The sequence below is a fragment of the Nanorana parkeri genome, unplaced genomic scaffold (assembly GCF_000935625.1).
Source record: "Nanorana parkeri isolate BGI_ZX_2015 unplaced genomic scaffold, ASM93562v1 scaffold2018, whole genome shotgun sequence".
NCBI classification, from domain to species: domain Eukaryota; kingdom Metazoa; phylum Chordata; class Amphibia; order Anura; family Dicroglossidae; genus Nanorana; species Nanorana parkeri.
In genome coordinates, this window is record NW_017308286.1 from 1,692 (window position 1) to 15,106 (window position 13,415).

The 13,415-nt window shown below is 47.4% G+C and overlaps 1 protein-coding gene across 1 annotated transcript in view; it reads left to right on the top strand.

Moving 5' to 3' along the window:
• LETM2 (leucine zipper and EF-hand containing transmembrane protein 2) overlaps window positions 1–10,328 on the top strand; it is an 11,731-nt gene extending 1,403 nt beyond the window's left edge. Inside the window, exons 2-8 of the mRNA XM_018572401.1 lie at window positions 2,086–2,226; window positions 2,312–2,515; window positions 3,726–3,845; window positions 4,444–4,560; window positions 6,644–6,730; window positions 9,466–9,525; window positions 10,293–10,328. Coding sequence (XP_018427903.1) covers window positions 2,086–2,226; window positions 2,312–2,515; window positions 3,726–3,845; window positions 4,444–4,560; window positions 6,644–6,730; window positions 9,466–9,525; window positions 10,293–10,319 — 756 coding nt within the window. The 3' untranslated portion in view covers window positions 10,320–10,328. The remainder of the gene's footprint in view (window positions 1–2,085; window positions 2,227–2,311; window positions 2,516–3,725; window positions 3,846–4,443; window positions 4,561–6,643; window positions 6,731–9,465; window positions 9,526–10,292) is intronic.
• Window positions 10,329–13,415: the final 3,087 nt, after the last annotated feature.

Genomic DNA, 13,415 nt, shown 5'->3' on the forward strand with positions numbered 1-13,415 from the left:
ATATTTGAATTGACACGTCTCATTAGATGTGGAAAAAGTAAGCACATCATTCCTACGTCTTTATCGGTCACTGGTAGGAGAATGCAATGCGTGACCGTCATCATTTCATTATTCTGATATTTTAGTGTTGCTTGAAAATCTTGTGATATTAAATTAGAACCCCCCCCATCCTGCATAAATTAACAATATTCCCAATGTTAACTGATCTTTGCCACACTCCAGCGTTGTACCCAACTTCCTGCGCGGTCCGGCACCAGAGGTCCTCTTCAGGACAGAAGGAAACTCTGTCATTCCGCCCATTTCCATGACCAGCCTGTCTGCATGCTTCTCTAGGAGGTGCGTCATCACGCATCACAGTACTCCAGGACGTAGCAGTGCTCGTGTCATTATATGGGCGCCGCTCAGTCCTGAATGAATGCCCCCCTTGCCACCAGAATAAAAAAAGTTATTTGGATGTTTTTTTTCTAGTAAAAAGCATCTTGGCTGGGGAGGTCAGATACCTGGGGGTATCACTTTAAAGGAGAACTATGAGGGGGGTGATTTTCACTGACCTCATAGTTCTAGCCGACCTGTGACAATGAGACTGTCACAGGTCGGCTCAGTAGATCGGGAGGTGAGCGAACACATACCGGCATTCGCTCACCTCTTGATCCGGTCATGGCTCTCTGCCGTGACAGGGGAGGGGCTGGATTCCCCCGCTCCGATCCTCTAGCGCTGACTGGCGGAACGGACGGGGGGAGGGGGCGGGTACAGCTGGCTCTGCCTCTAGATAGGCAGAGCCAGCTGTCACTCACGCAGCCGGGCGGATTCAGACATAATTGTCGGGATCCGTCCCAGCTGCGGCATCTCAGTATACCGCAAGCTGTAGCTCGCGGTATACTGAGCTTAGGGTGACGGGAGGACGCTAGTTTGTGTCCTCCCGTTACCCTTAGGAGAAGTATGGGGAAAAGACTTAACCCCATAGTTATCCCTTAAAGCCCATTTCCACTTTTGCGGAGGTATTTAGAAGAAAAACATATGCCAGCATTGTACACCCGATTGTACATGAAGCAGGCATATGCAGTTGCTGTATATGAACACAGAAACTTTTTTGTCCTCTTCATCTCCTCATGACTCCTTTCTGAGAAGGCCGCCTCTGTGCTCTGCAGGCAGTCTGTGTAAATTACACTCTGCTGTGCACAGCAGGAACTACAATGTAGGGCATGGACAACTACATTTTCCACAATGCTATGCTTCTCTTGTGCACAAGCTTCTCTGTGGGAACTGAGCTCTCTCCCCCTATTCATTAGTATTCATAACGGTTGGTGAAGCTTAGCTATTTAAGTAGAACTGGAGCCAAAACTTTGAACAGAGTAAGGGAGGGTTAAAACCCGTCATAATATTTTGCCATCTGTGTCCCATTGGGGGGTTTTCCGTTCACTTCCTGTCCCATAACCACTGCAGGAAATTACATAGTATTTGAGGTTGAATAAAGACACAAGTCCATCAAGTCCAACCTATTTCGTGTATGTATTTATGGTTGAGCTGGTATGTGCGTGTGTATGAGTCCATGTGTGATTTTGCTCCTAGCAGTACCTTTACCCCTTTATGTTATGGTCTCCAAGGAAATCATCCAGGAGTTTCTTGAATGATTCCACATTCTTAGCTGAGATCACTTCCTGTGGCAGCGAGTTCCAGACCTTAACCGTTCTAACTATTAAATGAAATTCTTCAAAGTGAAATCCATGGTGGTCACCAGAACTAGTGTCCCCATTGGAAGTTTTTCCATCTATTCCTGTTCTGGTGACAACCCAAAATGTGGGGTTTTCTTTCACTTTCGGTCACCAGGTCACATGATGGGGGGGTGAATTTTCTAACTTGGACACAGACAGTAGTAAAAACCTGACACGTGCTCTAACCCCTCTCTCCTCTCTCCAAATCTAAAAAACAATTTTGGCTTCAGTTGCACTTTAAGTCCGGGCTCCGTCACCGTGAAAGTAAATCACAAAAATATTATCTGCTACCTGTAGTTACTTCTCTATTTTTCAGCATTGTTTACATGGAAGATCCCCTTAAATGTGATTTGTGTCTTTTCCGGACATTCAGGAGGAAAAGATGAAGAAGAAACTCGGCGCCAAACTGGAAATGGCCAAGTTCCTTCAGGAGACGATCTCGGAGATGGCACGGAGGAACAAGGCCGAGACCGGAGGAGACGGACAGCAGCAGTTCTCATCTTATGTTCAGCAGGTGTGATTTGTCTTTCGGTAGGAGGAGACATTTGTTACATATGATATAGGCAAAATAAAGCTGACGGTGTGTCTTGTCATTGCAGGTCCGGGTCACCGGCGCTCAGCCCTCCACACAGGAAATTGTGCGATTCTCCAAGCTGTTCGAGGACGAGCTGACTCTGGAGCACCTGGAAAGGTCTCAGCTGGCAGCTCTGTGCCGCTTACTTGAACTGCCACCAATTGGCACCAATAACTTACTACGGTTCCAGCTGCTTATGACGCTCCGGTCCATACGAGCAGATGATGAGGTGAGCTCCGGGAACCTTCATCTCTTCTGTGTATTTTACACATTCGCATTGATTTTTTTTCCTTCAGATTATTGCTTCCAATTTCCAGACCTTCTATCTGCACGTTGCTTCCTGTTTGCAGCCTGTCTCTCTGCACGCTGCTTCCTGTCTCCAGACTGTCACTCTGCACGCTGCTTCCTGTCTCCAGACTGTCACTCTGCACGCTGCTTCCTGTCTCCAGACTGTCACTCTGCACGCTGCTTCCTGTTTGCAGACTGTCACTTTCTACACTGCTTTCTGCCTGCAGTCACTTTGTACCCTGCTGCCTAACTGAAGGCCATCTATTTGCACACTCTTTCCTGTCTCCAGACAGTAACATTCTACTCTGCTTTCTGCTTGCAGACCATCACTCTGGGCACCGCTTCCTGCCGGCGCTCTGCGCACCACTTCCTGCCTTCGCTCTGCGCACAGTCATTATATAACCTCCTTCCTGACCCCAGAAAACCACGTGGTACTACATTCTCTTGTTAGCCCCCTATGTGATAGCATAAAGAGGACCTGTTTTAAGTGTAAAAACAAAAAAAATTATTAAGTCCCCCGTCCCCACGCGCACAAATGAACGTAAATACGTGTCTGGTGCGCCTGTATGTGAAAACAAAAATTATGCCACACATGTTACATATGGCCGCAAACATTGGAGTCTGAGCAATAATTTTCGGCCCATCAATCACGGATAACACTAAACTGATGAGCGGTAAAAGCTTTTAAAGCGTCGCCTATGGCCAATTTTGGGGATGGTAGTTTTTTTGCGATTTCTCGGGCGCGTGCAATTTTAAAGCTTGAATAAACAGAAACAGGAACCATACCGCACTCCTTACCGGGATTCCCACTTGATGAAGATGGGTGCTCGAAATGACTGCGGATGGCACCGCCACACAATTACATGTCAAAGTACCGCAGCGATGAATACAAAAAAATGGCCGGGACAGGAAGGGGGTGTAACACCTCGTCATCAAGTGTTTAACTGACTAAATCTTTGCCATGGGGGTATAAGGTAAATCTTTAGCGCCATCATTACCTATGGAGATCTGGGAGCGGGATGTCAGTTCTTGCAGCTGTATAATGTTGCCTCACATAAATCATGTTTTGTATGATGGTTACATGTGTTATCACAATTCAGATCACTGAAGTTTGGTGATGTTTAATGTGTTCTCTTGTTTTTGGTGTGCAGATGATATCAAAGGAAGGGGTGGACGTTCTGACCGTGGCTGAGCTTCAGGGAGCCAGCAGGACCCGAGGGATGCGCTCATTAGGCCTGACAGAGGAACAGCTCAAAGATCAGATGAAGCAGGTAGAAGGCTAATGGAGCCATATGCCTGTCTTTCTGAAAGTAGAACGAGTTGTGTTGCCCATAGTAACTACTTTCATAATCTAGTCTCTTAAAAGAGAACTAAAGCCACAAAGAAAAAAAGTTTGGCTTTAGTTCTCTTTAAAGTGTCAAAGATGTACATTTACTATGTCCTCCTGTGACCCAAACTTCTGGTCAAAGTCAGCATCTAGCGGGCTACTGATGTATTGCAGCCAGAAAAGATCTCTACAACATTTGTCAGGATCCACCAAGCTGCCTGATTGACAGCTGGCTCTGCCTCTCTAGAGCCAGCTGTGCCCGCCCCCTCCCCTGTCTGTTCCTCCAATGAGTGCTGGAGGAACAGAGAGGGGAGGGGGAATTCCCTGTGGGGGTGGTGACTAACAGTCACCGCTCCTCTGCAGGGAGAAGATTGCTCAGTTCTTGATCTATATACCCAGCATGTGACATGTTTGACTCTCCCAATACTTCTCCTTTAATTATAACTATGTGCAGCACACCCAGATCTGTTTATTACACCTTCATTCTTGTGGCATTTGGACCTGTCACATCGTTGCTTATGCTTCCTGTTTCTTTCTTTTAGTGGTTGGAACTGCATCTGAAGGAGAACGTTCCCCCATCTCTCCTACTCCTGTCACGAGCACTTTATCTGACAGATATAAAACCCAAACCCATCCTACCCCCCATGCCGACTGTAGAGGTGAGAGTGGCTATCACTTGTATAATGCGTGTGATGGCGCAAACCGTTTTAAAGTATATGCAAAGCCTAAATCTTTTTTCTCAGTATGTTTGGCATCGTGTCTCATTGTATCCAGTGTTCGTCAGAAGGTATTTGTTTTGTTAATCTGTTGCAAAGATTCTTATCTGAAGATCTTGGCTGTAACAGCGCTTCCTGTTGCAGGATGACATTGGTATACCACTGCCTCACAGCCTGCAGAGTTGCTAAGCCTGTCATGTATGCTACCTCAGTTGGCTGTTGTGATGCCCATGGGGTCTGTACATTCCTCCTACCGTGTTTCCCCGAAAGTAAGACCGACCCCGAAAGTAAGACCTAGCGCTATCTTCAGGGATTTCTGTAATATAAGACCTACCCCGAAAATAAGACCTAGTTCAGTGGTAGGTCTTTTATTACAGAAATCCCTGAAGATAGCGCTAGGTCTTATTTTCGGGGTAGCTGCACATATAATAGAATTTTACATGTTATGACCGGCCGGAGCTCCCGCATGCACGCCCACCTGTCTGCCTCAGCTGCTGCTGAACTACATTTCCCAGCAGGCACAGCGCTGCATGGCCAGTGAGGTCGGGAACTTCTGACTGGTGGCTCCCTGGACGGCATCAGAGCGGAGAGCGGACAGCTGCAGCCAGGTAAAAATAAGACATCCCCCGAAAATAAGACCTAAGGGTCTATTCACTAAGCTGCCGTAGGCAGCCGAGTGAATGACCGACCTGAAGTGGAGTGAGCCGAACACTGTTCGGCTATTCACTTCAGGCTGATTTCAGCCATATATCGGCTAAAATCAGCAGTACATCGGCTTGCTTCGCATGGCTTCGGGTCGACCAAACATGCTCAGCATATTCGGCTGACCCGAAGTGCAGAAGGAGTTCGACTCAGCCGATCTAAACAACTGGATCGGCTGAGCCGAACCTCTGGCAGGCTACTCGCTGCTGTTCAACCTATTCTTATAGAGGCCGAACAGCAGTGAGTGAATAGCCGAATGCCGCTGAGCTCGGCTGTTCTTCTCGGTCCCTCAGAGGGACCGAGCAGAACAGAAAAATAGTTAACAAAGTAAAAACACGGTATTCAGTGCCCTGCTTGTATAGCCGTCCGGTCACTTCTACATGTCAGTGTGCATGTGGGTGATTGGGCATTGCTGCCCGTGACTGCTAGCATCACAAGATTTGGAGTGAGATTTAGTGATATAAGCATTGTACTGCTCACTGTTCTCACAGGCTCTGACATGAGGAAGCAAAGCCCTGCTTCTACCAAGATGGCCGCCTCCATACAGAGACCCAATGCAGAAGGAGGTATTGTATGTCAGTAATGGGGAAAAGATCAGCTGCAGGGAGACCATTGGCAATACTGGTGACTAGTCTTTTGCCATCTGTTTTGCCTTTTTTTGGCACAGGTTCCAGAGTTTAGTTCTTCTTTTATTGCAGGTTCACATAATTTTCTGGACCAGATCTGATCCGGAAAATGGTGTGAACCTGCCTGCAGTTCCAGTGCATCCCAGACCAGATACAATGAGACACGCAGTATTTTTCTGGTCTGGTCTGGAACGGACTGTGCTGGTGTGAACAGAGGCCAGAAATAGCATAGGGATACATTAGGATGCATTTTGGGTCCGAAAACAATCTGGTCTGGTCTGGAGATGATGTGGTGTGAATGGGCCCTTAAAGAAATTGCTAGCAGGTAGACTTTTAATTACAACAGGTTACTGACTGCTAGCAGACTTTTATTAAAATGTACAATGCCCATTCTCAACATTTGTGCCTTGGTGTTGGGATGAATGAACTCCTATGAGCATGCACAGGAGTTACATGATCCCAGATTGGCCAATCAAGATCACTCGAGATGCAGAACCCGAAAGAAGACCGGGTGAAGATGCCAGCTTGTAGATGTTACATCACTAGAGGGGTGGTGAGTGTACAAGAAAAGAAAATGACAATATTCACACATTCCAGAAGCCCCAACCATTTACCTTCAGGCTTTGTACATAGCGACTTCTGATGTCAGCACTTTGCTGCTTATAAATGGTATATTACATTTTGTATTTACTTTATAGGTACCAAAGACAACAGCAACCCAAACACAGCCTACAGATGATAAAGATACACTAACAGACCCAGCTCCGGTATTACAAGGCATTCAGGTAATAAGCCTGGGTTTATGGTTATGGTAGGGATGCACCAATACCGAGTATTTGGCCGAGTACTTTTACTCGGCCAAATGCTCCGATACTTCCCCCCGATACCGAAACTTCCGGTGAGAGGGAGATTTCCTCTGACCGGCAGTAACGTGAGGGAGCATGGAGCCGGCTTCCTGGCCAATGAGGAAGCCGGGACGCAGGTAAAAACAGCTGGCTTCCTGGCCAAAGAAGCAGGCTCGATGCTGATTGGCTGGGAAGCTGGCTTACCGGCCAATCAGCATGGAGCCGGCTTCCCAGCCAATCAGGAAGCCGGGCAGCCAGTACTGACCCCTTTTCCAATCTTCCTGATTGGCTGGCATGTCGGCTTCCCGGCCAATTACCCTGTTTCCCTGAAAATAAGACCTACCCCGAAAATAAGACCTGGTTGTGACCATTCCCAGGGCCGGTGGTGGCATGAGGGGGAACTTGAAGAGCCGCGGGAGAGAATGAGTGCTGCCAATGAAGCCAGCAGCACCGGAGGGAGCAGAGCCGCATAAGCCGATGCTTCCTCTATAGCGCCGGCTCCTGTCACTGGCAGAGCGATAACAAATGCACTCCGCCTTTGAGGAATCCATAGTGAAAGTGCGTAGCATGGAGCCTGCTTCCTGGGCAATCAAGAATCCGAGTGGCGGGTAATGACACGCTGCCCGGCTTCCTGATTGCCCGGGAAGCCAGCTCCATGCTGCCGGAAGTAACGGTAATATAAATCGGTATCAGTGCATCCCTAGTTTATGGGCATACCGGGTTTATGGGGTAATCTTGTGGGGCTGATCTAGCTCACGTTCATGAAGTGAATCTCGGATTAAACCTTTTTTGGGGCGATGGGAATAATGGCGGCCACTTTTTAGGTTTTACTGCTAACTAGGTTCTTGTTGAGGAAATCCACCTTCTCTGTTTTTGTCATGGGGACCATTGACTGAGATTGACCCAGTAGCCTTCACTGGGCCAGGAAAAGCTAAGAAATGCAAAATATCATAAAGGGAGAAGGCAGAATCAACTTTATAGACCATTTTTGATGCTACATTTAGGGTATAACATGAAGGATGGTTGCATCCACCATCCACCCTAATCTCCTTCCCCCACCTGAATCACAGGAGCACTTTCATAAGCTGGCCATACACCTATAGATATTATCTGCAGATTTTCTATGGTCAGATGGAAAAAGTGCAACAGATTCCTCCATCTACTCTAAACTGTGTGGATGGAGGACTCTCCCGCTTCAGTACCTTACTAGTCCGCCCCACTGGCTGTCAAAATACCTCAACAATCTGATTGGATGCAGGCATTGATCAGGTGTTTTGGGAGCCAGCGGCGCAGACTAGCAAGATACTGAAGCGGGAGATTCCTCCATCCACACAGTTTAGAGTAGATGGAGGAATCTGTTGCGTTTTTCCATCTGACCATAGATAATCTGCAGATAATTGTAAGGTGTATGGCCAGCTTTACTGTAGGTGATTTGTTAGTGTTTGAATTCAGCTCTGCCGTGCGATAGGAGCTCACACATGGCGGTGTCATCGATTTCATAGGGATCGATCAATGAAAATACTACAAGTTCCATCTTCTACGGTGGCAGAGCACAGCTTGAGGGAGTGGGTGCTCCTAGGGAGGCTGTATATGAATGCAGACCACCCTAGGTAATGCCACATGTGATACTGACCCTCCATGACTGAAAGAGCTTAAATCCAATGAATGAAAGGGGCAGGCCAGGGGCAGTCAGGCTGGGGAGGAAAGAACTAGATGACGCTGCCTCTAATGCACATTGTGAAATAAGAGTAAGCATTTTCAGTGCAGGAGAAGGGCCTGTACAAGTGAGGAAGATGCAAGGTAAGCCTGGAGATCAGCTTTCATATATTAGACTGATCCTGTATTTCGTAGTCATGATTGTATATTGTTTCCCAGTGAAGGGCACTGTGTAGAAGTAATACATGTGCTCGGTTTTATCCAAGTAGGTCATGAAACAGGTGACATGCTTCTGTATGTAGATCATGTCATGAAGAAGGCTTTTCCATATGCGGGCTGATCCCATTACATGGACGTTAGTGGCCCCGTAGTAGGATGTACATCTTATCAGTAAACATGACGGTTGCAGGTCTACCGGGGCCCCTTTTTTAATATACCGTATATGCCGGCGTATAAGACGGGTTTTTAGACCCGAAAATTGGGGGTCGTCTTATACTCCGGGTATACTGTTCGTATGTGGTACGAATAGCGCGGTATACTGTATGTAGCTTCGGCTACATACAGTATACCGCGCTGAGCCAATCACGTCAGGCTTTGTATTCATTAATACAAAGCCTGTATTAATAATTACAAAGCCTGCCGTGATTGGCTCAGCGCGGTATACTGTATGTAGCTGAAGGACGGAACCCGGAAGATGGAGGACGCTGCGGGGATCGTGGACAAGGTGAGAGACTGTAATCCCGGGTGTGGCTCGGGTTTACCGCTTATGGTACTGAAAATTAACCCCGAGCCACACTCGGGAATACCGCCATGGATGTTAGTGGGTGCAATGAAACATTATTTTGGGCTTTACTCGTCTTATACGACGAGTATAGCCCACAACCTATATTTTAACACAAAAAGTAGGGGGTCGTCTTATACGCCGGCAAATACGGTAATGCAGCCATACCTGTTTAACTGCTCAGCATCGGCCTGATATTGTTCCCTTTCCTTCCTCTTTGTTTTTATTGTTGGCACAGGATGAAGATATCGCCTCCAAATCTGTTGCACATGACTCCGCCCTGCCAGCAAAGGAAGGTGTAAGTATACAAAGGGTAACCCGTGCTACTAGAGTACGCTTCTGATGAGGGAACAATGCAGAATTCCGTTTCTGGCCCTTCCTTCTGAAAATTCTAGCTGACTGGCTGCCACGCTGATTCAGCCAATAAGGAGTTGGGGAATGCTCTTGGGTTTAGGACTTGCAGAACCAGAAGTGCATGCAGAAGCACGGTGGGTGTATGAGTCCGAAGTCATTGTTCTTTTGGGTGTTTTTTTTTTTTTTTTTACTTTATTGCTATCACATAGGGGGCTAACAAGCCCCCTATGTGATATCCAATATACAATGACAGGTCCTCTTTATGGAGACATAAGAGGGGTCTCTTAGGGCCCATTCACACCACATCCAGATTACCACCAGACCAGACTGGGGCGACACGACACTGTACGGTGTAATACAAGCAATCGGCTGGCTGTAGAGCTGGCCGAACGCTTGTATGTAACAGCCGGTACCGGCTGTTTGCATGCCCGGCGGGATTGCGGCCAGACACAAAAAATGCCATACAGGCACGTCAACCCGCCGTAAGCCTCCGCCGTCTGCCCGTGTATTTACAGTTGGCGGACGGCAAGCAGTTAATTGGCACAAGTTCATAATATCGCAAAGCAAACAACATTTCGGGGCCACATTGGTCCCTTCGACCGGCAAACAAAGACAAGATTCTGGATGGTGCCTCTGACAAGTGTTCATTGTGATCCATTCCTGTGTCAGTACATTCATTTCATTCCGTTGTCACTTCTCTTGTTCCCTCAGGCAAAAGCCAGTGCCAATGGGGTGTAATACGGACAGTGACCACTAGATGCAAGTGTTTCACCTTACAGGTCCAGCAACCAAGTCAGAACATGGACGTTTTTACTGCGGGGGGGGGGCTTCAGGGAACGACCTCTTCTGACCAATCGGCTTCTAGTCAGAGAATATTATAAGAGTGCAATATGTCCAGAAGATTTTTGCTGCGTTGGAATAGAGTGCTGAGTATATGTGGACAGTTTTAGGTTTGCAATAATTGACTGTCTGATGAAACAGGACTGCCTTGTATCCAAAGCACAATGGGGTCAATTCACAAAGCTTATTTTCTTCAGTTCGGCCGTTATTTCATCGATATCGCTTGTTATAAAACCAGTGGAACCAGAAGATTTGGAAGGTCTTGAAGGCTTCACTCGTTTGAATACTCCTTTAATGCCTAAAATAGTTCCATCCGGGATTTGTAGTCAGTTTTTTTGCCTAAAGAAAAGTTTCCTATAGTTTACAAAGCACAAGAGTAAAAACTTTCTATGTAAGTAAAACTCTTTTCCCTTAACTTATACGGAATGTAAATATGTAGATATGGATTTGAATACTGAACACTGTACATTTTATGCTCTGACTGGCTATATATTCCTGTACATACAATGGATATATTCTTGCAGTCTGTAATGTCAAACAGAAGAAAAATATCTCTATAAAACAATATTTAAGTGTCTTTATTTCATTTTTAAATGCTGTGCGCATAGAAAGGGGTGTGCACATTTTTAGGGGCACAATTATGGAAAAGTTTTTAACTTTGAAGCTATTCTCAAAGGACACGGGTTGTTACCACTGTTTCAGCAATAAAACTCATTCCCTTTCTTGTCTATTGTTCTGGTTTCCTGTGTGCTCGTGTATAAAATGTACATTTTCTAACCGAGACTTCTGCGCTCAATTACTCTTAAAAAAAAAAACTGGGTGTTCCTCCTTACTGCTGCTCACTTAAAGGAGAACTCCGGGGTTAGGGCTTTTCCCCATAGTTCTCCTTAGGGTAACTGGAGGACACAAACTAGCGTCCTCCTGTCACCCTAGGCTCAGTATATAGGGAGCTGTAACTCGCGGTATACTGAGACGCCGCAGCTGAAGCGGAATCCCGACAATTCTGTCTGGATCTGCCCAGCTGCATGAGTGACAGCTGGCTCTGCCTATCTAGAGGCAGAGCCAGCTGTACCCGCCCCCTCCCCCGTCTGTTACGCCAGTCAGCGCTGGCAGATCGGAGCAGGGAGGGGGGAATCCCATCCCTCCCCTGTCACGGCTCTCTGCCGTGACGAGATCGAGAGGTGAGTGAACGCCGGTATGTGTTCGCTCACCTCCCGATCTATTGAGCCGACCTGTGACAGTCTCATTGTCACAAGCCGGCTAGAACTATGAGGCGAGTGAAAAGCACTCACCTCAAAGTTCTCCTTTGAACTGGCTGCTTGAGCCTGCATAAATATCATTCAAATATGTGAAGCGTTGCTGTCACCAAGGTCGGATTTACTCTCTCTGCTGCACCAAGGCCAGGTTCCTCAATCCCTGTATGCAGGCTGCGTACCAGTGATCTTGGCGACATCGCTGAGATCACTTGTACAAAACAAGCGGCGGCTTCCCCGCTGTACATTTAGCTCTGCGTGCCCAAAGCAGGGCTAAATGTAGAAAACTACTACCTGCCCGGCAATGCATGTCCCAGGCATTGGGAGATAGGAATTCCACACCCCTGCTGCCCCTCTACTCCCTGGTGCCCCAAGGCCCGGCCTTGGTTGGCCTTGTGGGAAATCCGCCCCCGGCTGTCACCCAACGCAGTAAACAAATAATGTGTGCAAAAACCAAATATAACAGTGAACAATACTTCTGTGAAAACAATATTCAAATTCAATCTTCTTATCAACTGCTGAGTGAAAGGTAATTATCTTTGAAAAAAAGTATCAAAAGTGACAAAGTAGCAAACGTCCCGTGTCAGTGTGATAAACACATCATTGAAACAAACTGTCCATGAAATCATTAAATGCAGACAGCTCTCTCAAGTCTTAAGGGGATTATTCACAAAGCTGCCGAGGGCAGCCGTGTGAATAACCGACCCGCAGTGAAGTGAGCTCAGTCCAGCCGAAGCATATGCCTTCGGCTCGACTGAACCGCTCGGCCAACTTCGGGAGCTGTACGGGCTATAGTGAATAGCCCGTATAGAAGCCCTTCGGTACTACTGAACCGAAGGGGTCCTGGGGCCGAAGGATCCGCCGAGGCTACGGCTAGATCCTTCGGCAGCTTTGTGAGTAGACCCCTTGATGTATAAAATAAAACAGAAAACAAATGTGTATTCTTAGTCTTTCTTTGTGTGTCACTCTGTCCACTCCTGTGATTTCTTGTGTATGATCCTTAAAGGAGAACTATGAGGCGAGTGCTTTTCACTCACCTCATAGTTCTAGCCGACCTGTGACAATGAGACTGTCACAGGTCGGCTCAGTAGATCGGGAGGTGAGTGAACACATACCGGCGTTCGCTCACCTCTCGATCCTGTCACGGCTCTCTGCCGTGACAGGGGAGGGGCTGGATTCCCCTCTCCCCGCTCCGATCTGCCAGCGCTGACTGGCGGAATGGATGGGGGAGGGGGTGGGTACAGCTGGCTCTGCCTCTAGATAGGCAGAGCCAGCTGTCACTCACGCAGCTGGGCGGATCCCGTCATCTAAGTCGGGATCCGCTCCGGCTGCGGCGTCTCAGTATACCGCGAGCTGTAGCTCGCGGTATACTGAGCTTAGGGTAACGGGAGGACGCTAGTTTGTGTCCTCCCGTTACCCTAAGGAGAACTATGGGGAAAAACACTGACCCCATAGTTCTCCTTTAAACCAGTTTTGCATGAAAAAAAAAAATGTAATCCTTTGCTGCAGTGCTGACAGAAAATACCAGTGCTCTGCTAAACAAGCCTCTCACCTCCGTGCTCAGACCCTTGGGTCTCAAAACGCTTCTTGTAGGATTAACCTCCTTCCTCACACTATTTGAAGCCGTGATCCTCCTTCCTTCAGATGAAACCGATCCTGATCTTAAGTTTTCTCCTCTACCGACAGACCAACTTCATCTCAAAAAGATCTCTTAAAGGGGAACTATGAGGGGGGGGGGGGG